This window comes from Fistularia commersonii, chromosome 3 (genome assembly GCF_037954325.1).
Source record: "Fistularia commersonii isolate RoL2024-O1a breed Wild chromosome 3, RoL_Fcom_v1.0, whole genome shotgun sequence".
Classification (NCBI taxonomy): Eukaryota; Metazoa; Chordata; class Actinopteri; order Syngnathiformes; family Fistulariidae; genus Fistularia; species Fistularia commersonii.
In genome coordinates, this window is record NC_141286.1 from 2,420,745 (window position 1) to 2,446,515 (window position 25,771).

The window sequence follows — 25,771 nt, forward strand, 5'->3', positions numbered from 1 at the left end:
AAAATGAATCTGTATTTTTTTTTTTTTTTCCAATTTCTAAATGGGAAAAAATGTTAAAATCTCAAATACTCTCATAGATTACACTACATGATTGTCATTGACTGACTTAGATTCTAGAAACTGTTACAGAACTCATACATTATTGGCTCACAATTTAGTGATTTTTCATCGAGCAGCCAGTTGGGGGGCGTTCCTTTTGATTTTAAGCTAATAATTAATCCAATAAATCTAGTATTTACAGGAGTAGAATTAAATTTCGCACAATTTTTCCCTCAAAATTAGCCAATAGGATTCCTAGATTTGCGCTGGACACCGATGCGTTTCGTCATTCACCCCGACACACGGGTTGTTCAATCCTTCTGCTCATTTTATTCCCCTTCCAGTTTTTGTTTATCTTTTTTAAGACATGGATCGTGTTGTCTTCACAATTTTGTTGACAAGGTTTTTTTTGTTGTTGTTTGTTTTCTTTAACCTTTTATTTTTTTGCAAAACATTGCTGTAGTTAATTGTGACTGTATAGGTGTTGGGGTTCAGTCACATTTAGATTTGTTTTTATTCAGGTGATGCTGGTTTTATTTGGGAAAATGTATATATGTGTGTGTGTGGGATGTTGGAAAGGGGCTTAAATAAGTGACTGATTTTACCTTGAATTAATGAAAATCCTCCATAAAACACCACAATATAGGGAACATAATGACAAATTAATTAAATTAAATGAAATTACATTATCAAAATGAGTTATTAGTTAATAGAATCAGAAGAATGCATTCCATCACACAAAAATCAATAGTTTGTTTTCTATATATTAAATGGATATGATGTGAATGAAACCTCATTATTTTGAATTATATATTTGTTCAAATATTTAAATAAAATAAATATATCAAACTTGCTTCCGCTAAGCGCAAACTGTGGTCTTTTGCGGTAATTTTCTTTTTTTTTTTGTGTCCTCCTATATGGCATTCATCACATTAATATAGTGATTACATGACTCACTTTAAAAAGAAAAAGTTGTATTTTCTAGCCAAAATGTGTCTTCCATCGTCAGAGTGTGTGAGAAATCAATGACGCCAATATTATAGATATTTAAATGTTTCGTCATTCACCCCCTGCGCGCTCGCAAACATTCATTTCATCCAGACGTGTGACGGTTTATACGCAAAGAGCCATGCGACTTCAAAACTAATGCTTGAGCGACACCATTTGACAGCCACCTCCAACCAGCGGCGGAGCGACACCAACGTGAAGCGCATGGATGGACGATGAGCCACCGACAGATGACGGGAGGGTAAAAAGAAAAAGGAAAGCACAAATAAGGAAAGAGGAAGGGAGCGGAGAGCCAAAAGGGAAAGCAGAAGTGAGATACCTGCTGAGGAACAGTTCCTGCTGCAAGCGTTCTGCAGGATATAGAACATCTCAAGGAAAGACCTGGAACCTTCCAGGCACGAAGCATTGAGGAGAAAGAGGAAAGAGAAGGTGAGACACAGCGAGGAGGAAGGACAGGAGGGAGGCCGGATGAGGAGATATTAAAGTTGCTATTTCTGAGAGAAAATTAAGTAGGGATGATTGAAATTTGCAAGGAATCTTCCTTCTCGTGAAATTGAGATTGACGTGACTGGCGTTAAAAACAAAAGGGGGAAAAAAAGAAATCCGACGATGTTTTGATTCATTTTTTACGGTCAAAAATGAAGCTTTCATGCACAAATATAGTTTCATTTGCACTTTATTTCAATTTTATTCAGTTTATTTATTTTATTTAAAAAGCATTATTTTGAATGTATTTATTTTATCACCACCTTTTTATTGATTGATTTATATGTATATATATATTATTTATTTTTATTCTGAGTCCTTCCTTTTTTATTTAAGTAAAATCTAATCATTGGTCTTTTTCCATTAATAAGCCTGAATTTATTGATTCAGGACATGTTTAACCTCGACGTTAACATTGACATGTTCAATAAAAGTCTTTGTGATGATCATATTTTGTGATGTCATTTTATTCGATAATGTTTTTGCTTGGTAAACTGTAAGTGGATTTGATTTATTGAATTGAATTGAATACACATCAAACCAAGAGTGAGATAATTATAAACCTATACAGTATCAAATAATACATATTAAATAATATATAATATAATATAATTAATAATAATAAATAATATATATAATAATAAATAATAAATAATAAATAATAAATAATAAATAATAAATAATAAATAATATATATTAAAATTATATTTAATGGCCCCTGGGGTCCAATGGGCCTCAGGGTCAGAAAGGTTAAGAGCCCCTGGTTTAGAGGAATTAAATATAAACCCATATTTTGCTGATTTTGCAGTGACAATATTGATATCCGAAGTTGACTCATTGCCGATAAAAGTTGCTACTTGGGCAATTTCTAGCGAAAAATAAATCAACACAATCTTTTTATTGTCATTTTACCAGTAAAAGTAGTAGAAAGTCAAAAATGTAACTTCAGTAATAGACGGCGTTCACGTTGTACATTCCCGAGCCCGATTCTCACCAGTTAGGAGAAGAAACAAGGAAAACGCCAGAAACAGAAAAATCAGAGGAAGCTGCATGAAAGTGAGATAAAGAATGTCATGACGGAGACAGAGGAAGACGCACAGCAGCTGCGAAAAAGCCGAAAAAGCTCGAGTCAGAAAGAATCTCCAGCCGGATGCCACGTGTTCCTGGATGCCGCTTTACGAATACTTGCTAAACGTTGTCACGTATCTAATAGAATTACAATCTAACGTCGCCGTAATTAAAACGATTATAGAATTATTTCCACCGGCAGAGTCGCGACCGTACGTAACTCGAGAAATGGAGTTAAATATGCCGAGCGTCATGTAATCTGGTAAGCCGTTCGACTTTGACGGATCCGAAGCGTTTAAGTGAGCCGTGTTTTTCCACTCAGCGGGAAATGTCACTTTGGCTTTCCGCGTTTATATAAAAGATACGAATAACTTTGTTTCTAAAAGCCGTAGAGGTTTTTTACATATTCAAACGGTCTTTTCTTGCTTGATTGCTTTTCTAGGAGTTTGAAAAAGGATTTTCAGGTCATTTCTGTGCAAAGACAAACGTATGTTGATGTATTAATATTTACGTTTACGGCGTTTAGTATGTTGACGATTATTTATTCATACACTTGATTTTTTCGCATTGGATAAATTATCTTTATTTTATCTGTTAGAAATTTCCATAGGAGTAATATATTCTCATTAAGTTTCAGGCATTCTACCAGCTGTGCTGATATAATCAAATATGCGACGGAGGCATTATTTAAATAACTGTGGCAATAACATTCTGTCTACTTTTGCTGTTTCCTTGATAGAACAGGTGTTTTTTTTTGTGACATTTACCGGAATGTTTCGATTTAAAAACGGCGCATTATCTAATTAGATTTGTGCAGATTCATATTCATATTTTACCAAAAAATACCCCAAATGGGATCGGGTCATCCAATGTTTCCGTTTACCAGAAAATGACTCGGTGTAACTACGAGTCTATACTGTGGAGTATTACTCCAGTATTTCTATTTCTAAAGACAAGCAAGTGCAGAAGCGGCGGCGGCGGCCGGATGGCGTGATGTATCGCACGATGCTGTGAGGGCGCAGAGTTGAGCTGCACACTGATTTTATTGCACGCCATGCACAGAGCTACCGTTCAAACCTCCTGCTTCGTATTACCTGCGATGTCAAACCACAAGGGGGTGGAGCTCTGCTGCACGGAGACCACGCCGACGATCTCCGCCACCTTGTCGTTCTCGGTGACGGTGAAATTGTAGAAAGGCTCGTCGAAGAGCAGCGGTTGAGCGGCGGGAGGAGGTCGCCGGATCCACTCGATGTGGAGACGTGCCGTGGAAGCCTTCTGAGGACGGCCGTTATCTGTCGCTTTTATCTGAAAAGAGAATTTTCATTAGGCTAAGAGAATATAAGTTGTACGGATTCTTGAATTCAGCAGAAAACTCAGCTGGCAGATTAATGGTATTGTCTCTGAGTCGCAACAAGACAGAATATATGTGTGTGAATGAGAGGAACTCGGGTGGAACGGTGAGGCTACAGGGAGTGGAGATCAAGAAGCTGGAGGATTTCAGGTACTTGGGGTCAACAGTCCTGAGCAACGGAGAGTGTGGAAAAGAGGTGAAGAGACGGTCCAAGCAGGTTGGAATGGAGATAGAAGACTATCGGGCAAAATAAAAGGAAAGGTGTACAAGACAGTGGTGAGACCAGCGACGATGTTTGGACTAGAAACTGTTCCAATGACCAAAAGACGGGAGGCGGAGCTGGAGGTCGCAGAGACGAAGATGCTGAGGTTCTCTTTGGGAGTGACCAGGATGGAGAGGATCAGGAATGAGTCCATCAGAGGAACGGCACATGTTAGATGTTTTGGAGAGAAGGTCAGAGAAGCCAGACTGAGATGGTTGGGTCATGGACAGAGGAGGGATAGAGAATATATTGGTAGACGGATGCTGGAATTGGAGGTCTAGAGGAAGACCAAGGAGAAGATTTATGGATATGAAGGTAGTTTGTGTGAGAGAGGAGGATCCAAAGATCAGGGTTAGATGGAGAAGGTTGATTTGCTGTGGTGACCCCTGATGGGAAAACCCCAGAGGAAGAGAAAAATTTGTCATAGGGGTGCAGGACATGTATGACAGAGACAACATGATTACTGAGACGGTTTGGACATGGAACACTCCTCTGTTCTTGTCCAAACCATGGTGAAGATCTGGGTAGAAGGTTGCTGAAGGTGGAGCTGCCAGGCAGGAGGCCTAGATGTTTTGGAGAGAAGGTCAGAGAAGCCAGACTGAGATGGTTGGGTCATGGACAGAGGAGGGATAGAGAATATATTGGTAGACGGATGCTGGAATTGGAGCTGCCAGGCAAGAGGTCTGGAGGAAGACCAAAGAGAAGATTTATGGACGTGGTGAGAGAGGATGTGAAGGTAGTTGGTGTGAGAGAGGGGGATATGGAGATTAGGGTTGGATGGAGAAAGTTGACTCGCTGTGGCGACCCTTGACAGCTAAGCTAGTGGATCACAAGCTTTTGTCTTACTTTACGTATCAAGAGAGAAGAAAAAAAAAAATCCCCTGAAAAATGCCAAATTAAATCTAATCAGTCATTGCTATATTTCCAAAAACAGACTTGTTAAAAAGCGTTAGAATACTCGCGTACCGTCAGGATATCGTAACTCCCAGCGGAGAACGCTTTGCGTGACGATACCACCGCAGTTTTGGGGTCGATGAAGAACTTCCCATCGTCGTTGCCGTCCACTATGCTGTAAGAGATGTCGCCGTTGGGCCCATCGTCGCGGTCGTAGGCAAAAACTCGATATATGGGCTCCCCTTTCTTCCTCCGCTCTCTTTCCGGAAGTTTGATCTGGTAGACCTTCTCCGGAAATGTGGGCTTGTTGTCATTTTCATCCAGGACCTGGATCATCACCCAAACGGTGCTCTGTCGAGGACTGGGACCCCCGTCCGACACCGAAACCTGCGGATGCCGGAAAGAAAGGATTGTAATATACGGCCCGAAAAAAAATATCAGCTACTATTTCGAGAAACGCGACGAAATAACTTTCGTCACACTCAGAGTCATCTTTGAAGTATCTGTAGGCCACAAAACACATATTAGGAAATCCCGCTACAAGAACACAAACACCAAAGCTTAATGCTAATCTTGCATTAATCATTTGTCAATCATGCTCCCAAAGAAAATAAAAATACATATATATATATATATATATACATATATATATGGGGTTTTCCTTCTTTTCTTTTTTATCTATTCAAGAATATGACTAGCTAGCCATACAGTGAGAAACATTTTGCAAAATATTACCGTAAACAAATATTTATACCTATTTATAGACATATTCTTAGACGTCCTGTATCACAAAGTTTCTTAAAGTTCCTAATTAAACAAAGAATGTGATATAAAAAGGAAACCTGTCCACTGTGCTTTCATTCTGCGCTGTCAGTCTCTATTAAACAGCTGCTAATACGATGTAAATAAAGTAATTTGTCTTCCCGTGTCTTGACAGCCAATTTATTAACTTGTTGGTTCCTAAAGATATAAAAGTGAGCCATCAATTATTCAGTGGGAGGAATTAAATATGCAACTAGCCAATAGACTTTTTCTTCAAAGCTATGTTTATAAATATGAAATGTCATGAAATGACATTGCACTTTTGAATTTCACATTCTAACACTTATTGTTTGATGCAAATAAATCTATGTTAGGCTGCCAGTACTGGAGTTACACAAGTCATCATATTCAGGGAAATAATGTTTTCCTAAAATAATGTTATTGTCACTTTTATTGATTCTGAATGGGATATATATGACTAACAACTAATGACCATGACTACAGAATGTATTTCGTCAGCTGAATGACTGGCTGAATGATTATATTGTGCAGAGTCCAGCACTCTAACTTACAAATGTTGTTGTGTATTATAATGTGAACAAATCATCTAAAAATAAAAAAATAAAAATCTAAACAATATATAAATGTATATATATTTTATCATCTAAATATATAAAAATATCTGTAAAATATATCCTCTCTATAAAATGAATCATCTAAAAAAAAATCTTTAAATAATATTTTAACATACCTATATGTATGTATATAAATACTTGAATTTGACATTTTGAAGTGGCAAGAATGAAATGATGATTAAACCTTATTTAATTGCACAGAGTCCTGCACTCTAACTTACAAATGTTGTTGTGTATTAGAATGTGAACAAATCATCAAAAATAAAAAAAATCGAAATAATATATAAATGTATATATACATATTGTATCATCTAAATACATAAACTCATATGTTAAATATATAATCTATAAAATAAATAATCTAAAAATAAAAAAAATAATCTATAAATGACATTTAAATATACCTATACACACAGTATATGTATATAAATACTTTAATTTGACATTTTGAAATGGCAAGAATGAAATGATGATTAAGCCTTATTTGATTGTGCAGAGTCCTGCACTCTAACTTACAAATTTTGTTGTGTATTACAATGTGAACAAAATCAAAAAATGAATATATATACATATATGTATATAAACGATTTGATTTATAAAATGCTACACAGCCATTTCCATCAATCAGTCAGGTACTATTAAGTGTATGATAATAAATCAAAACTTATCTTAGTGAAACTACAGAGACAAATGTTTAGATTTAAATTGTATATATAGTGTAGGTAAAGGCTTGGTTTTGGTTTTATGTTTCAGACAAACTAGCGAGTTATCGTGAATCATCTTTAGACATGCAGATATTCTGATTAGTAACAGCGACGTCCATTTCTTCAGCTGAACTGCGATGATTCTTTTTAGCGATAAACGTCTGCGTGCAACATCAGAGAATCTAATAAACATACAACGCCCGATCATAGAAACTACACACATCGGGACGATACACAACAGACACACACCGCTCAGTCGCTGAACTCCGTAAGTTAGAATAAGGAAGAAAGGATGACACAATTTCTGTTCAATCAGGGCGAGATGGCAGTAGAATCTGATTCCAATTATTGTTTAATAGAGATGAAAAAAGTGTCTTCATTCCAGCTCTATTACCGAGCTAATGAAACCGTTTCTGTGTTTGTGCGTGTGTGTGTGTGTGTGTGTGTGTTCAAGAGGCCATTTATTTTCATCTAAATCCCGGCAGCTTCTGGAATGGAGTGTTACTTCATGGGTGAAACACAAAGTGACGGTAACTTTGCTGCGGTCATTTCTAAAGACATGTCATTGCAGACACTGGAGGTCAGCGCTGCGGCTGCTGACAGCTCCATACAACTTATTACACCGTCCGTATAACGGATGATCTACTGAGAATTCATCAATCTTTTTTTTTTTTTTTTTTTTGCTCTCAATTGCTATACACATTATGTGTGCGTTTCAGAAAAAAAAAAAAAAAAAAAAAAATCTTTGCAGTGGTTGACGAAAGACCCACAATGCAGCCTCACAGATGAGCTAACTAGTTAGCATTCTGAGAAAAAATGGATTAAAAATGGATTCTGATCGATCAATAAAACAAGGCATTGGATACAATACATTTGGGTTGACTTGGGCTGATGATGAAAATGATTATTGAACACGATTGACTTTTTTATTCCTCTTCCTTCAGCCGAAGGTAATATTCAAATCTTTGTACTTTTTAAGACCTTAAAACACTTTACAGCCTTGACTTTGACACTTTATATTTTTATTCGTATTCCTTATTCTCCCTCCTTCCTACTATTATCTATTATTGTTATGTTTTACTTGAAACTCTGGCACAACATTTTCTTCGTGATAAATAAAGTTGTTCTTATTCTTATTCTTATAAGAGCCAGTAATTGATAAAATACCAATATCCGATCATTAGCGTTTGCTAGTTTGGTGCTAACATTTAAAATAGACACACGAGAGGTAAATATGAAATGAGTTGCTTTACTTCAAAAGCACTTTTAAAAATGTTTTTCCTTTCCCGAAGGTTGTCTCTCGAGTCTCACCTCGAGAACATGCTCGGTTTGTTGCTCTCGATCCAGCTTCCTGGACGTGGTCGTAACCAGACCTGCAGGAGATTAGAAAAGAGACAGAAATCAGAGAAGATGCATTAATAGCGACTGTAGGGTGAAAAAAAAATTACTTAAATTTTCTAAGTCAATTTAAGTAGAACTTGGGTAGAGCAAAAAAAAAAAAGGAAAGAAAAATAGGAAGAGGGACAGGTAACAGAATAGGATGCAATTATTTTGCAGAGTAATTATGTTATTTTATTGCCTTACATTGCTGCTTTTGTGATAGCAGAGAGGGCTTTGTTAGCACAGCCAGTTTTGCAGTGTAAGCAGTGAAAGGATAACGAGAAAATATTTAGCCTTAACCTTAAATCTATATTATCAGTTTTATAACACTGGATTGACAATTAAAATGCCAGCATCTTTTATTTGAAGTTATAATAATGCACTTTTCTCATAGAAAACTCCTTGCACAGACTCACAAGCAATCATACACAAGTTCTGCTAAATGTAAAAGTGATGCTTCCTATTTCTCACAACACAAACAAAAACACACAGAAAAATGATCAATTGACAAAAACGCTTTTGTATGTATTTTTGATTGATATATGTGTTCATGCTGCAAATCAGGGAAAAGTGCTTTTTTTTATTTTTTATGTCATTTCTTACTGTTAATTGAATTATGTATGTGTGTGTGTGTGTGTGCGCTTGATCATTTTCTTGTCACTTGTTTCACATATTTACATTATTTTCCTGGAAATAATTAAGTGAGTTGTTGTAGTTTATTTCAGTTTTTTGGATGACATTACATGGTTTTAAAATAGCTGAATCTACTGGAAAAAAAAAAAAAAAAAAAAAAAAAAAAAAAAAAAAAAACAGCTGGTAAGGGTTTTTTATAGATAAATAAAATAAAATAAAATAAAATAAAATAAAACAAAATTAAATTAAATTAAATAAAATTAAAATATAAATATAAATAAAATAAAAAAGCCAGGAAATAAAATGTTGCAATGTAATTTAATTTAATATAACTGTATAGTGGCCTTGCATTGTGTTATACGAGGCCATCCGGATGTTTTTTGGAGACGAACATCATGTAATTTAATTGAGAGGGTTTGTTTTTTGACGGCATCAAAGAGAGCATTAAAAATTAAAATAATTCCTCAAGCAGTTGAAAGCAGGACAAACTCGGCCTTGCTTTGTGTTGAAAGTCTATTTTTCACAAACATGCAATTTAAAAAAAAGCTGGATTTAAAAAAAAAAAAAAAAAGTAATTTTACCAATATTCTGAGACCCCCTCCTATAATATTGATGTGACACATTATTGGCCTGATTCAGAAAAAAATGAAATAAAAATATATATGTATATACATAAATATGGACATATAAAGAGCTGGATTATATACATATATATCACAGATTTAGAATTCACAATACAACTAAACAGAAAATAAATTCTTTAACACTTTGACAGTCGATTCACTCGTGCTATTTCACATTTTTGATGATATTTGGAAAAAAAAAAAAACAAACTTAATGCCATCAAGAAATGTAAATATCATGCAATCTTCATTTAACACATTATTCTCAGTATCAAAATTAGGTCAACATTGCAGCTCAAAGTAGCTCAAATATGTTATTGATTTAATCTTGACATCCTCTGTACTTTCCATTTAGCCACATATTGTTTCCAGATGTAAACGCATGCTTAATGATCATGTAAAACGCCACTGATTAATGAGAACACGACAGTTGTGATTTACGCTACATTACCCGGGCAGACTGATATGCTAACAAGCCACATGCAACTAAATTCATTTCCTGCATCTATAAGTATAAGCTTGACAAGAAAGCACACACACACACACACACACACACACACACACACAACCAGGCATAACCTGTAAACCGCTATCTGTCTGTACATCTCCAGCTGTTGTTTTAAAGCAACGTCTGACGCTACAAATGCACACGCGTTATTAAAACTCAATGACAGATGAGCTAATACACAAAAGTCAGGAGTGTGTGAGAGACATGTTTAATAGTACAATAACGCACAACCAAAATACACACAAGGCAATTTGCATTAGAGGGTGAAGACAAGCTTGGGATATATTTAGACTTGTTCCTTTCACGACAAACACACACACACACCAGACGCACACAGATACATCATCTGTTGGAAGATGCCCTGCTGACAGAGCACTAATTAAATCCAGCAACATCACTTCCCCGCACAAAACCCCAACAATGACCCCATTATTTATGCTTGGCATTACACACAGCCCGTATCCAGTTTTTAACCTGCTGACATTTATATAAATATGTTTCCCCTGTCCGTTCTAAGGCCTAACAGCTTTGTCCAGCTAATAGTATACAGTGGCGCTCCGGATAAATTGGAAGAGCGTCCCGGGTCGCTGGGCAGGTTGACAGGACGGGACCTTATTCTCCTCTAGTTGGACATTTGCAGTTTTGGTAGAATCCGCAAGCAGAACGATCGGGCGTCATCGTAGCGTGGCGTCGTAATGAAAAGCCGAGTCTATAGTAAATACACTGCTCAAAAAAATAAAGGGAACACTTGAACAACACAATGTAACTCCAAGTCAATCACACTTGTGTGAAATCATAGTGTCCACTCAGGAAGCAACACAGATTCATTTGGACTTGTTTTGAGGACATTACATCAAAGTTGGATCAGCCTGGAGTTTGTTTTTACACTTTAATTTTGAGTGTGATTCCTAATCCAGACCTCCATGGGTTGATACAATTGATTTCCATTGATTATTTTGGTGTGATTTTGTTGTCAGCACATTCAACTGTGTAAAGAGCAAAGTATTTCATAAGAATATTTCATTCATTTAGATCTAGGATGTGTTTTTTAAGTGTTCCCTTTACTTTTTTGAGCAGTGTATATCAGCTTATACAGGGTCTTCATACCACTTTACACAAGACTGCGTTCACACATTCGACGCTAAACGCTAAACTGTGTGTTGCCCGAGACCACAGGTGGCAGGAATCAATTCGACAGTTTTTGGATTAGCGGAGCGGCTGCTCGACCAACTGAGCCGCAGCTGTCCTCGGAAGACACGTATTAGCCGACTGGTAGCCATACCGGCTAGTCTGCTGCACTCGGGGAGCTTTATTTGTCTGATAGCCACCAAATAAATGCAAATGCAGTTTTTGGCTCATTATGAGAATCCAACTCAATAAAATAAATGGGTTAGTTTTGCAAAACTATCATTAAGCTTCATCGGAAACCGTTTTTCAAAGCGATGTTTGCGGCTTTACTTGACCTTTATGCTTGTGACCGTCACATTTTGTTATAAGGCTCGTGCAATATTTCAGGTTCCCAGCGTTTTGGTAATAAGCTGTCTATATTGGTGTGTGAGGAAAAGAATAAAAACAAAGATCGTAAGCTTAATATTCCTTTCTAAAGAAATAAGCATGCACTGGTAACCAATATCTTTAACTCTAATATTGTTTAGGGTGCAGTATACAGTATATGTGCTTTTTCTGCACTCTAAATATACAGAATTATAAGTTCTGGATGGACTGATGACGGAAAAAAGGCATAACACCAACAACTTAACCCTGATATGTGATGTATTTTAATAATTCCACGCCTGGGAAAGTGTTTCGCAGCAGCAGCAAGACGAGCTAAAACTACATGTAAAAAAATGAATAAAATAAATAAAATAAATAAATAAATGAATAAATAAATAAACAGATAATTTGATCAAATAAAATAAAATAGAATAAAAAAAATAAACTAACTAAATAAATGAATACATAAATAAACAGATCATTTGATAAAATAAAATAGAATAAAATAAAATAAAATAAAATAAAATAAAATAAAATAAAATAAAATCTGAAAAATCTAAAAAAAAAAAAAATTATATATATATATAAAATAATGGCAATGTGAGGTGGCGCAGGAACTGTTGTTGTATCGGGTTATGGCACGAGTATTTTTCCAACAGTCTGCTGGAGAAGCTGCTCCGCTGTCTGTCCACCGGGGGTGGTCAGGGTTTTCCATGACGGATGACAGTTTCTTAAGCGGTCAGTGTACACGGTCAGCGCTCCTTAAAAGCTGCTGCCGTCACTGTCGCGCACACACACACACACACACACACATTCCTCTTCATTCGCCCTACTGTGTCCTCCCTGTTTGCACCGGCCTCATGAATGAAGCAGGAGAGCATTAGCAATCTGATTACGCAACATTAGCTCAGACACCCTGGAAAAGCCGAGCCAAGCTGCGAGACCGGGAGGAAATGAGGAGGTAAAATATGTCACAAATATGCCTGAGAAGAGAACAAGATGTGGGAGGATGTTTGGAGGATTTGGGCCATCGAGGTTTTTTTTTTTTTTTTTTTCTTTTTAATCAGACCAGAAGGGATTTAAGTCATTGATGAACGGACTTGCATGGCGAGGACGGATGTTACTGTACATAAACATAAAGATCCGCTCCATCAACATTAAGGAATGCATTAACTGGTAATCATAATCAGTCTGCGGACAGAGGAGAATTTATTTACTGTTAAATGTATTCTGACTTATTGCTGATCCAAATCTATTCAAGGATCTAGTTACTTAATTACCATGACAACAGTTATTTTCTCTTTTTTTTTTTTTTTTTACATGTTATATTTCAATAGCTGCGTAGGATGTCATGCACATCCTGCTGTAACTGTGTTTCATGTATTTATGTTTGAATGTAAACATTTAAGTGACGTCTTATGGAGGTCTGATTCCAGAGGCCTGAAGACAAAAGAGCACAAACACCAAAAAGTCATATTTAACTATCACTTTGCATCCTCCTGCGTGGATAAAGTTTGAAAAATAGGACACCGATGATGATGGCTGACGGAAATCAATTTAGATGAAAGTGAAAGCTTGTTAAAAAACCCTACTTGTCTCCCGGAGATTAAGAATGAACATGAAACCTCAGCAGACGTTTGTCTGGTTCAGTCAATTAAGGGAAGCCCAGAAGAGAAACTGTCCGACTAATGCTGGGGCTAATTAAGGATATTTAATTAGAGGAGAGATTGAGAGAGATAGACCATAAAGGCCAGGTAGGCAAACTAGATCTCATAAAAAATATGCTTGACTTGTTGAGTAGACGGGACTGTTTCAGAAAATTAGAATATTGTGATAAGGTTCTTTATCTTTTGGAATGCAATTTTGAAAAACAAAAATGACTTTTTCATGATATTCTAATATGGGATTTTTGAGTTTTCATAAAGTGGAAGCCATGATCAGCAATATTAAAATAATAAAAGGCTTGCAGTATTTCAGTTGATTTGTAATGAATCCAGAATGCAAGACATTTTTTTTTTTTTTTTTATGAACCAAAGGCATGTGGCTGCTTTCAAAATATTTTTTTCAGTGCATTTAGACGAGCGTCAAATTAAAATTATTATAGCTGTTATGTTTTTTCTCTCTTTTTTTTTTTAGGGAGCTCCTGCATTCGAACCATTGGCTTTTGGTTATTGGTGTGCTACATATAATATACTGATTATAATATAATATATATAATAATAATATATGATATAATATAATATACATATTGTATTATATATAACGATATAGAATTATATACTATAATATATTACATATTATATAATGTATTATAATATATTATATGATATATGATATATTATATATAATAATATATATCATAATATATATAATAACACTGATTCATTTTCACATGTTTTAAGGACATGACATGTGTTTTTCTACTTTAATTTGGAGTGTGAGTCCAAATCCAGACCTCCATTGGTTCAAACATTTGATTTTCATTGATCATTTTGGTGTGAATTTATTTTCAGCACATTCAAATATGTAAATAACAAAGTATTTCATAAGAATATTTCATTCATTCAGATCTAGGATGTCTTATTTTAACGTTCCCTTTAATTTTTTGGGCAGTGTATATGGCATGCTGCTGCTAGAAACACTCAAAAATAAGTTTCTCAAAAATAAGCATATTTATTATTTGAGGAAAAAGAGTGCATACTGTAAAATTACAGTTGCATCCCAGAATGTTAGTGATGCATAAGAGTAGAAAGGGGCAGAAAATGACACGTAAATTTGTGCAAACTAAGACAATGTTTTACCGCCAGTTCAAGATCAGGAAGGTTTCCTTTGCTGCGTTGAGGAAATATGGAAAAAAAAAAAACAGCTAATTTCCTGACATATACTTTGTGATTGGAAAGCGTCTTCGGGGGGTTAATCTGAAAATTAAATATCAAAGCTTTGCATTTGGAAGAAATGTTCTGCATCCAAAAAGCCTCTTTCAACCTCACATTTAATACCTGTTTGTTAAATTAGACTTTTTTGACAGCGTTCTTAGATTGAGTTTGTAGTATTTAAGATTAATGAATAAATACATGTTTTTTTTTTTCCCTTAATTTTTATTCAAATTAAGTACAAGCTTATCAGGCTGCTCGTAACAGTTCCAAAGGTTCTGAATATTTTTAAATAAAATATTGGGCTAATAATGAGATTTTTAAATGGACATTTTCTATTTTAATGCTTCTGATCCCACTGAAGTTCCTTTTGCTTTCCCTCTCCTGTGGGTGCTGCAGCTCAGTATTATTCACTTCCATTGTGCATTTCCATCTCCATTATTCATATGTATAATAATTAAAATAATCTAAAACACTGTTCCGGTGGAGATAGAAACACGCTACATTGCATGTTTTTTATAGAGCCCGTATGTTGTTGCAATCTTCCTTCTTATTCCGCAATGCATATCTCTCGTAACAGTTCGAGGTGTCAGTGGGAAGCTATATATTTTATATGAATATATTTCAAACTGAATTATTATAAATTGCGGGGGTGAGTTATAGTTAACGGTAGCGCAGTCATTCTTAGCACGTTGTAACACAAGCAGTTAGCATTCTTGTTAACATTCAGGCAAACTTAAGAGGGCGGTCTACAGTTTTAGACCTGTTGTCATAAAAAAAGTAATTTCTTTATACATTCAATAATTAAACGATGCACAATGATGCATTAAGGAAGTAGAATTAAGAAACGTGTTTTGTGAGACGGCCCGATTTCTGTAAAGTCGATGACTGGGATCCAGATGTTGTTATAATGATTAATTATAATTATAATCTTTCACAAGTTTTGTGATAAAACCTTGTATTAAGTACTTTCTTATTCCTTTGAAAAGGAAAATTATTTTTAATTTCCTTCACTAACAAGAGAAGAGTTTCTCGGTGGTTCTCAAAAGTCAGTATATACTCATCCGCTATGTTAACAAACGAGGTGCACATTAGCTGTCGACTTCTGAATCTTTTCAAAAGTCCACAGAGAACAAAACATCTTTGTGTTGCTGAAGCAAATTGGGGCATAAATCAAAAAAAATAGTTTGTCCCTTTAATAAAACATGAAGAAAGATGGAAGGCAAGGAGATGAAATGAAAAACCGAGAAATCACTCAACAGTTGACTGCCCCGGCAAAGAAGCATTCAGGGATTTCACAATAAACACAATAAAAGCTACAATATGGTGTATTTTGGGTTTTTCCTCTTTGCCTTTGGTTGACGGTTCGGTGTTTGACGGTTGGGGGTTCAAAAAATAAACAAAAATATTAAAATGCAAGCTCTACATGTGTACCAGGGGTTCTAAAACCGCATGTAATTTTTGTTAATTAATCTTAAAGTGCCAGTCGCCATAAATGTGGTGCAAACTGTAATATATACTTTTTAGGGAATCTGACAATTCACTTATTCCACCCATATTTCTTGTTCTGGTGTCTTTATGAATTAAAAAAGAAAAACATGCACATCTGCACAAAAATCCACACACCGAAAATGTGCTCCGAAAGGAAAAGATGATTTTTTTTTTGTTATTCATTTTTTTTTTTTTTTTTTTTTTTTTTGCACCTCTTGTTTGATATACACTATCTTTTTAATATTTTAGCATTACAACATTGTCATTCTGTCTGTATTTTTTAATATATTTTTCCGGTAAGCATCTGAGAAGGGGGTCTATTTTTTTGCTCAAAACATCATGCATGCGAGAATAAGTGTTTTGTGTTATATGTAAAATAAATCATCTTTTTTTTTTTTGAGCACACATTTCATTTCCATTGATCAGTTTTGGTGTGATTTTGTTGTCAGCACATTCAACTTTGTCAATTTCACAAGAATATTTCATTCATTCAGATTTAGGATGTATTATTTTAGTGTTCCCTTTATTTTTTTTTTTGGAGCAGCGCGTATATTTTGGATATTTTTAACCTCCGAGCTGAACCGACAGATTTTTTTCTCACGACCTCTGAAAGCGCATTTAAGATCAATCTAACTGAGAAGATAGATATTGATGTTGAGGTGTTTCCAATCATTTGTATTTAAATAAATCTGTTTTGAAATGTCTTATTGGATTGGACAACACATAATTATGAATTTTATAGGTTCATACTGTGGAAAAGTCGGAGGTAAAAGCAACATTTCTTGCAAAATTGTGTTTGCGTGTCCTGCTTTTATAGATGTGACGGATTCATGTGACATATTTTTCTTGAGAATATATCATTTTACAGTATTTCAATGCAACTAGCCTGATTTAACATTGAATCCCAAAGAAAAAAAAGGCACAGACTGGGTCAGACCATCAAATAATAGAATATTTCAGTCACAATTTTTATCTGCCAACTAACCCAGAACATTTGGCAGCTCTTCAACCGAGTTTATATTTATGTAACCGAACCTCGTTTTTTTTTTTTTTTGTTTTTTTTTTCCGTCCGCGTGGAGAGTGAATGTGTTGAAGGGATAAATTTAGAGTATCTTTTCTTACCCCACCATGGCATCATCAACAATTATGATATTTCGGGGCTCACAAGGTTTGCTCATTAAAGATGTGCAGCAGGGTGATGATAACAGCGTGCGCGTCAAATCGTGCAACACGGCTATAACAAGCTAACGTGAATAATGGATAACGATGTCTTAGCGGTGTGTGTGCATGTATATGCAACGTGTGTGTGTGTGTGTGTTATCTGTGTGGGACCAAGCGGGAGGAGCGTGGATGCCGGAAGATACAGCAGCAGCTGCAGCGGTGTCTGAGGACGCCCCCCCCCCCCCTCCCCCCCCTTTTTCACCCACGGCCCCCGACCTCTGCGCACGTGTGTCGCCAAAGACACACGAGCGCACGTGCACGTACACAAGTTACAAGACCCCGCCGTGTCGATCAGGTTGGCGGCGGCGAGATCTATTCGGTTGATGCTATATTTACGTTTTTGCTTGACGAAACTCCAGCCGCACGTCTGGAGCGACCCCTTCTTTATTAAAGAGATTTATCCAAATTGCTTTCTCCTTGGCTGTCATCCTCTCGTGCACTATCCACCCCCAACCCCCGAACGCACGTCTCTGTGACGGATGTTGAATATTTGATGTGTAGTCATGAGACATTGATGAGGGACTGCAGTTTACCCATAAGCCTGCAGCGCTCTTCCTCTCTCATTTACACTTGTGTTTGTTTTCTCTGTCCATCTGTCTGTTCTTTCCTTTCATGACATCTTTCTTTCTCTTTTCCCGTAACCTCATTTCTCTGCGGTACGATAGAGACCGCAAAGAGCGCTGATATTTCAGCGGTAGACGCGCCGCAGCTCGGATGTGACTTTCAGCGGAGGATCATTTACACAAATGAAATGGGTTGCATTGCTATTAGTCTTGGGTACAATTGGTTTGGCATAAAACTAGATAAATATAAATAGGAGGTTGTTGTCGAGGCAATTCTTGCATTATGTTGTATCGTCATGTTGATATTACCGAGTGCAAATTTTGGTGCGCGGATCAAAAGAGGTTGCAGCTGTACATCACAACTTTTTTTTTTTTTTTCTTAATATAATTTGCAATAAAGGAGAGAGATAAAAATAGGTAAAGGTAGATACCCACTGTTTTGCTGATTTTCCTGTGTCTGCAACACAGGATTTGGGTGTTTTGGAGACTTAAACATGTTCATACTGTAAGTCTACAGATGAACTTTGCCAACTGCATGCAAATGAGGTAAATGGACGAAATAAACCATCTGTTGTTGACGAATAATCAAGACGGATTAGGGAACGGTTGGGTTTATGTCTTACTAAAATGTCTTCAGAGACAGATTCCATGAAATACCTCAGCCTTTTATGACAGAACGATTATTTTGACGCGGCTGATTTTCTCCATCGCTGAAATCTAACCCTTCAATAAAGTTTTCCGATCGGACATTTCACTGAAGTCCAAAGAGGATTTGTGAATATGGTTGCAATGGCCAGCCGTTCTTTAAATCCATTAACGTAGGACGGCAAAATTCTGCTTTCATATCGTCTCCTTTTTGCTCAACCATAGTTCTCCATGGAGGCTCCATGTTTACGGTCCATCCAGGTTGGTTCTTCTGCTCTTGCAGTCCTGGGTGATTCCCTTGTCAACCATTAGCTGGTATTTGAGTCTCCCGGTCTCACTGTTGACGTATGCTCACGTATTGATCACGTATCGATGTCCGACGGAAGCTTCCGTGTTGTACTTAGACCGTTTTCTCAGTTTCTTGTTAGCAGGACACACGCTAACTACGGGCCTTTGGTGGAGTTCCTTCAGCTCTTCGTCTTGGACTTTCTTGGACGTGAGCAGCGGGCACTTCCAGTGGTTTCTGTTGTGCAAGGCTACTTGGGTTTGGGTTCAATGGAAGCAATTCTGCATTGGTGCTACGTCTTTATGTAGCTCCGCTAGCAACTAGTCTCTCTTCTTGTTGATTGGTCTTTGTGATGGTTTCGGAGGAGATAGTCATCAATGTCCTCCAGTAGAGACTCATCTTATGCTTTGTCTCATGGAGTCGGTAACAAGGTAGATGTCGTCCCCTCGGATTCTGTGATTTGTTTTCTCTGGTGTTTTCTTTCCTCCTTTGGGCTTTCGGTATCCAATCTCGTCCCGGGGATGAAGATACCGTCCCTTCACTGACCTGTTGTCCTGGCGCCAATTTGCGATGGCGTCTTAGTACCACGGGTGACGCACTCATCGATCTCTAATTGCATCATTTCCCACTAAGCCGTAAGTTGTTTTGCTCTCATCTCAGACGTGGGGTTTCAAAACATCCGCGTTTTTCCAGATCATCAGCAGATTCTATGCCTTGCTCCATATGTATCATGTCCCAGAACCCAACTTCACATATATCTATATTCCACTGAGGTAAAGAGTATCTTAAAAAGAGCAGTGTTGCATTTGAAACCCCAACAATGCATTCTGAAAATCAAAAAAAAAAAAAAAAATGGAAATATAAAGTATAACTTTAGTGTAAATCCGTATAAAGTATAAATATAAACAGTGTTTCAGCGACAGTAATTGCCTTTCACTGGGTGGCGGTGATAAACCTGGTACCTGCCATAAAAGTCAAATGCATTACACGGCAACCGTGTTTAAACGTTGCAGTTATTTCCTGTATTTTTATTAGGACAATGCAAGAGTGACAAAGTACATCTGATTTAGATTCTGGAACCAGTCTGGAAGTCTGGAATCGGTCACTAACCATATGTTTGATGACCTAAAGGTTCTTACCAGGTCATAGCCAGTAACTACCTCAGATGTTTATTAAGTGTCATGCCATTTAAGGGCTTGTAAATATGATGAAATACTTTAAAATCAACTTTCATCACAGTTGTAAAATGCACTACTTTATTCAAGATCTTGCTTCGGCATCCCGGACGATCTTGACGGATTGCGCTGAAACAGCATGGCGGATTTTAATGATTATGCAGAAGGTCATTGGAAACACATCTTAAGGGGTGAAAAGAACAGGTGGAAATAATTGCAGTAATGCAACGTTTCCAAGGTCACTGGCTGAGAAATGACATGTAATAACCAGGATTGTGCACTGAGTGGACTTATAGCTTACAGCCACGTCTACAAAATGTAAATATTCGGGTGCAGGTGGTTTTATCGATGATGTTTTAACCACACGGATAAAAGATATTATCGTTATCATTCGGCAGCTTCGCAACATGACTCGTGATGCCAAAAACTGCCAAATTTACTACTGAGATTAGCTTGAAAAACCTGCTATTATCTCTTAATGGTTCCTGATTAGGACGCCACGGTAACAGTCATTATCACACATTCATAGGTTTATGGAATTATGAACTGGAATCTGTGAGTTCATATGTGATGGAGTGTTTTCATTTTTCATTTAAAAAGCATTAATGTTATTTGCGTGTAGTTCAAACTACCATCATATGTAATTTTGGTTAAAATGAATTGTGTAATTGACCAATATCAGCTAAAGTCCATCAGGTGTGACTAATCATTTTCATCCATTTGCAGCTGGCTTCGATGCAGAAAATGGTAAAATTAAAACGAAAAGAGCTTAATAACGATGGAACAGTCAAAGAAGATGCAAAGCCCAAGCAGAAGATGAAGAAAAAAAAAACATAATCTTTCTTTTTTTCCTCTTTCTTAGAACAAAAGCTTCGTATTTACAGCTGAAAATCAATTGAGCATTGTGTTGTTATTTTTAAAATGTAGTTATTCGGGCCCTTTCAAGGTTGATCCAATGTTATGTTGATAAAAAAAAATATATGTTGAGAATTTTGCCTTCATTAATGATTATTGCAGCAACTGAATATTTAAAATACATTTTGGCTGGATGGCTTCTACATTAGCTGACCCAAAGTTTTTGCATTAAATTATAATTACTTGAAAAAAGTCATTAATAATAAAGCAGGGTCATCTAATAGCAGTGAGGCTGCAGGGCAGCTCAGTGAGCTTTGGCTCATTAATGGGAATTTTTTTTCTTTTTTTTTTCTGTGATGAGTATTCTGGGTCGTGCATTATTTTATGCCCTGCCATCTTCTCATTTATAAATCCACAGATTAACTCCTTTTCAACAGCTGGGAACTTTTCCAACGATACAAAGTGAGTGACTTAAGTTTTCTGTCTCGGGTTGAATCTGCTTGAGAAGCACAGTGTGCAAGCCATTTAGTCTGTGAGGGGGAAAAGGGAAACAAATAAATGAATTAATAAGTATAAATAAAAGGCAAATATAAGTTAGAACCAACACATTTAATTTAATTTAATTTAATTTTACTTTATTTTTTTATTTATTTATTTTTATTTTATTTAATTTTTTTTTTTTTTTTTTTTTTCCCCTGAAACAAGAAAATAGGAAAGCAATACTGATATCCAGCAATTATTATGTATAGTGGCTTGTGGACAATGAGATTTGATGCAATAGTGCATTACTTCATAGGATTGACCTTATTAATCCTCTACTGTCTCCTCAGTCTAAGACGGTTTTGTGGAAGCTGCTCATTCATGACATGGGGAGCTGCAAACATATCTATATGGTAATCAACACACACTAGTATTAGATTTATGTTCCCAGTGTATCAAGTATTCCACTTCCATTACTGTCATCCTTCCTCTGTATTCCCTTCCTGTCTTCCTAGATTCTTCTGTATTCCTCTGTTTCACCGTTCAAATGTCACATGAATATACAGAGCATGACAGAACTGGAAATTGTTTATATGACAATCTTGCAAATTAGTAAAATTCCCCTCATATTCCCATTTTAATGCAGTACCAGCTCTTATTCTGCAAAATGCATTGTGTCATCTATAGCAAAGACAGTCAATGAGAGTCAATGAGTCAATGAAAATAAAAAAATAAAAATAAAAAAAATAAAAATATATATATATATATATATTATTTATTTATTTTATTTTTCCATCACAATTCTCTTTTCAGATTTTAATCTTGATTTCTGATCCTCTTTATCACGTTTGAAAATCAGGACACTAACTGTGGACGACGACGACAACAAAGATAAATGCTCTCAGGAGGGAAAGCACATGTTAGATGTTTTTAAAGATAAAGTCAGAGACGGTTCGGTCGTGTGCAGACGACCAAAGCGAGACCAAAGAGAAGATTTATGGACGTGGCGAGAGAGGATACGGAGATATTCGGCGCGAGAGAAGAGGATACAGAGAATGGGGTCAGACGGAGGAGGTTGATTGGCAGCGGCGACTCCTCCAGGGAAAAGCCGAAAGGAAAAGAAGAAGTTCTTAGCATGTTCTTTAGCATTAACTCCGACGTCATATTACGGTTCAGCAAGTAAAGTCTACTTCGCCTTTACGGCTTCGTCAGTTTGTGTTGGCATCTGAGATCTGAGAAATATCGGTAAAACTTTCAATCAAAAGCTATTTCAAACCAAAAAAAGTGAAAATCGCTTCTGTATTCCAAATGTGCTGTAAACGAGGCTCATCCTTTCACTCTGCTGGTTTTAAAATCTCAAAAAAGCTTGTCTACCACTGCAGTTCTGACACAACACATTTTTTTTTTTTTTACTGTTTATACAATTTCCTATTATTATTTATCATTGTTATGTTTTACTTGAAAATCTGGCACAACAATTTCCTTCGGGATAAATAAAGTTGTTCTTATTCTTATGTAGCTTACAAAGGACTAGTTGTGGGTACATTAGAAGATATTGGTCGATGTGCAGAAAGAGCAATGTTTCTGGTGTTTCACCCACAAACCCTGATTTATGAATTCAGAATATAACCATGGTTTTAATGAAGCAGCCAAACATGTCATGTTTTTGCATCAGGAAATAAATCTAAAGTGAAACTATAGTGAGATATTGTAAGTCTTTCTGGATCAACTGGAGTGAAAAGCGAACTCATAAAAGACGTACGAACACACCGCTTCAGTGTAAATCATGAGAAGAGTTTAAAAAATATGTTAACGTTATCTGGTGACGGGTAATGATGCCACTCGCCCACAAATTCACATCATTCAAATGTATCGTTCTTTTAAATTAAAAAAGTACAGCTGGGTCACATACCTTTGAATTACTACCTATATTACATTTTATACACGCACTTCCATAAGAATCATTACAGTAAACCCTTTTTTTTCACGGGGGTTACGCTCCAAAAAGAACCCGTGATAGGCAAAATCCATGAAGTAGAAACATTTATTTTTCTTTAAAATTATTATACAATTAAATACTCTATTATACATTGCTGCTGTCGTCCTTATGTTTTTTTTTCTTCCTTCTTTATGGAACAGAAGATTCATTCATTCCATAATGCCGACCTACAGCCGCATAGCTTTTACCTTCCCTTAGCATGTCCAGAAGTTTAACTTTATCTGCGATAAATAGCATCTTCCGCTGCCTTTTGGGTGCTTTTGTCGCTCCAGAGCGTTTTGTCAACATTATGGGTTTTAGAGAAACTGGAAATTGCAGGAGAATTTGCACGTACGTCATGTAAATTTGGCAAGCTGTTTTACGTACGTGTACATATTAAACTGCGACGCTATTGACGCACAGGTAGAGAAGAAGCGGGGTGACTTTTTAGCCAATCAGAATGCAGAACACAATGCACCATGCAAATCCCTGAAGTAGCGAAAGCGTGAAAAGTAAACCGCGTTATAGCGAGGGATCACTGTACATCATTCTATTTGCAGGATTTAAAAATGCGGTAAATCACATGCTAACGTCCTTCTATTTTTCATTGAATTAATATCGAGTTGCGCTGTCACAAAACGAATGCTGTTACAAAAAGAAAGAAGACCGCAATTTGCATCGTGATTAATAAGTGATGTCCAAAAAAAAGGTGAAAAATATTTTGGAAAAATAATAAAAATGGTGAAGATCCTTTGCTTTTCAGTCAACTTGGGAAACATTAACTGAACAAACTACGTTTCAAATGATGGCAACGGCAGCCAGAATCGTGAGTGTCTCCCGTTCACGGATCAAACGTGCGATCTTAAACATCCTTTTAGGAGGCGGAGAAGTTTCTGCACCACAGATGTGCCTCCTCGCTTGCAGCTTTGGAAGAGATGGCTCTCTTTGGATCCCCTTCCTTCCATGTCTAACATCAAATATCACTCTATTTTCAGAGGAGGAAGAAAGAGAAGAAAGCGCTATATTTTGTCACATTTACTTACAAATCCAGCATCAAATCAGGGAAATCGATGATAGCATTTAGCTCATCGGTTTCTAGCGGGACGACGTTTCGTCAGACCGGGAGAACCTCGGGAATCGAACCGGGAGCGTCGGATTCGGAGACATCTGCTCGCACCACCTGAGCCTAACCGTCCATTAAACCGCGTGAACCTCCTACTTCCTTCCTGCTGTCAATAAAAAGGAAGTTTCAGCCATATGTTGTGTGTTCTCGTGTACGTGTCGCGTGTGAAGGTGGATACCGACAGGAAATGACATCAACGGAATGAGATTCGTCGCTTCTATTGAAGTCAGAGAAGCTTTTGAAATTCAAGAAACAACAGGGATGTCTGATGCTGTTCTGGAGGTTCCTGGGGGAACAGCATGATGCTAGAGGTGCAGTTTGAAAATATCTCTCTGACACACACACACACACACACCTTCAACCAACATATTCTGTTTTTGCTCACAGATGTAGTCAATGCAACCTGTTCAGCAACAATAATCTGGTGTATTCTGCTGTATTTTCTCGACACGGCGCCAAAACATTTAGCTTCGTCACACCAACGGACCAATTAAATAGCGCTTCATTCACACCCCCGTCATGGAAAACACATGAAGAAATGCATTTGATGCATATTTTAAGTTGAAGGCGTTTGCATCTGTGAATGGATGGTGAGACGTCGGAGACGGAACGCAAAAAAAAGGCGACAAAAGCTTACAGAGGTTTCAAAAAAGAAAAAAAGAAAAGCAGATTGTGAAAATGTGGTCAAGTTTTCCGCCGCTGTTCGATTCCGACGCTGGAAAAAGACGACCTAAATGGTTTTAGTGCTCAGGAGGAATACCGAGATAGCGATCAGCCAGGATAGAAAATGGATGGATGGACTTTTCCTTGTGTTATTTATTGATATTTTTTTTCATCAGCCGTGTTACAGGCCCTGTTTGGAAAAAAGAAAAAAAAAAAAAAATTCCAATACATATTTGTGGATGTTACCGGTATGTATTTAATTACGAAAAAAAAAAAAAAAATCCAATACATATCTGTGGATGTTACCGGTATGTATTTAATCATGAAAAAAAAAAAAAAAAATCCAATACATATTTGTGGATGTTACCGGTATGTATTTGATTATGAAAAAAAATAAATAAATAAAAAATAAAAAATAAATCCAATACATATCTGTGGATGTTACCGGTATGTATTCAATTACAAAAAAAAAAAAAAAAAAAAAATCCAATATATATTTGCGGATGTTACCGGTATGTATCTAATTATGAAAAAAAAAAAAAAAAAAAAAATCAGTTTCTGTGTAAATATC

General features: G+C 36.5%; 1 protein-coding gene across 1 annotated transcript in view; it reads right to left on the reverse strand.

The window, feature by feature from the left end:
* fat3a (FAT atypical cadherin 3a) overlaps positions 1–25,771 on the reverse strand; it is a 206,365-nt gene that overhangs the window by 66,649 nt on the left and 113,945 nt on the right. The window contains exons 5-8 of the mRNA XM_086141306.1: positions 8,521–8,582; positions 5,181–5,495; positions 3,696–3,906; positions 1,367–1,435 (exon numbers count right to left, since the gene is read on the reverse strand). Of these exons, the coding sequence (XP_085997432.1) occupies positions 1,367–1,435; positions 3,696–3,906; positions 5,181–5,495; positions 8,521–8,582 (657 nt within the window). The remainder of the gene's footprint in view (positions 1–1,366; positions 1,436–3,695; positions 3,907–5,180; positions 5,496–8,520; positions 8,583–25,771) is intronic.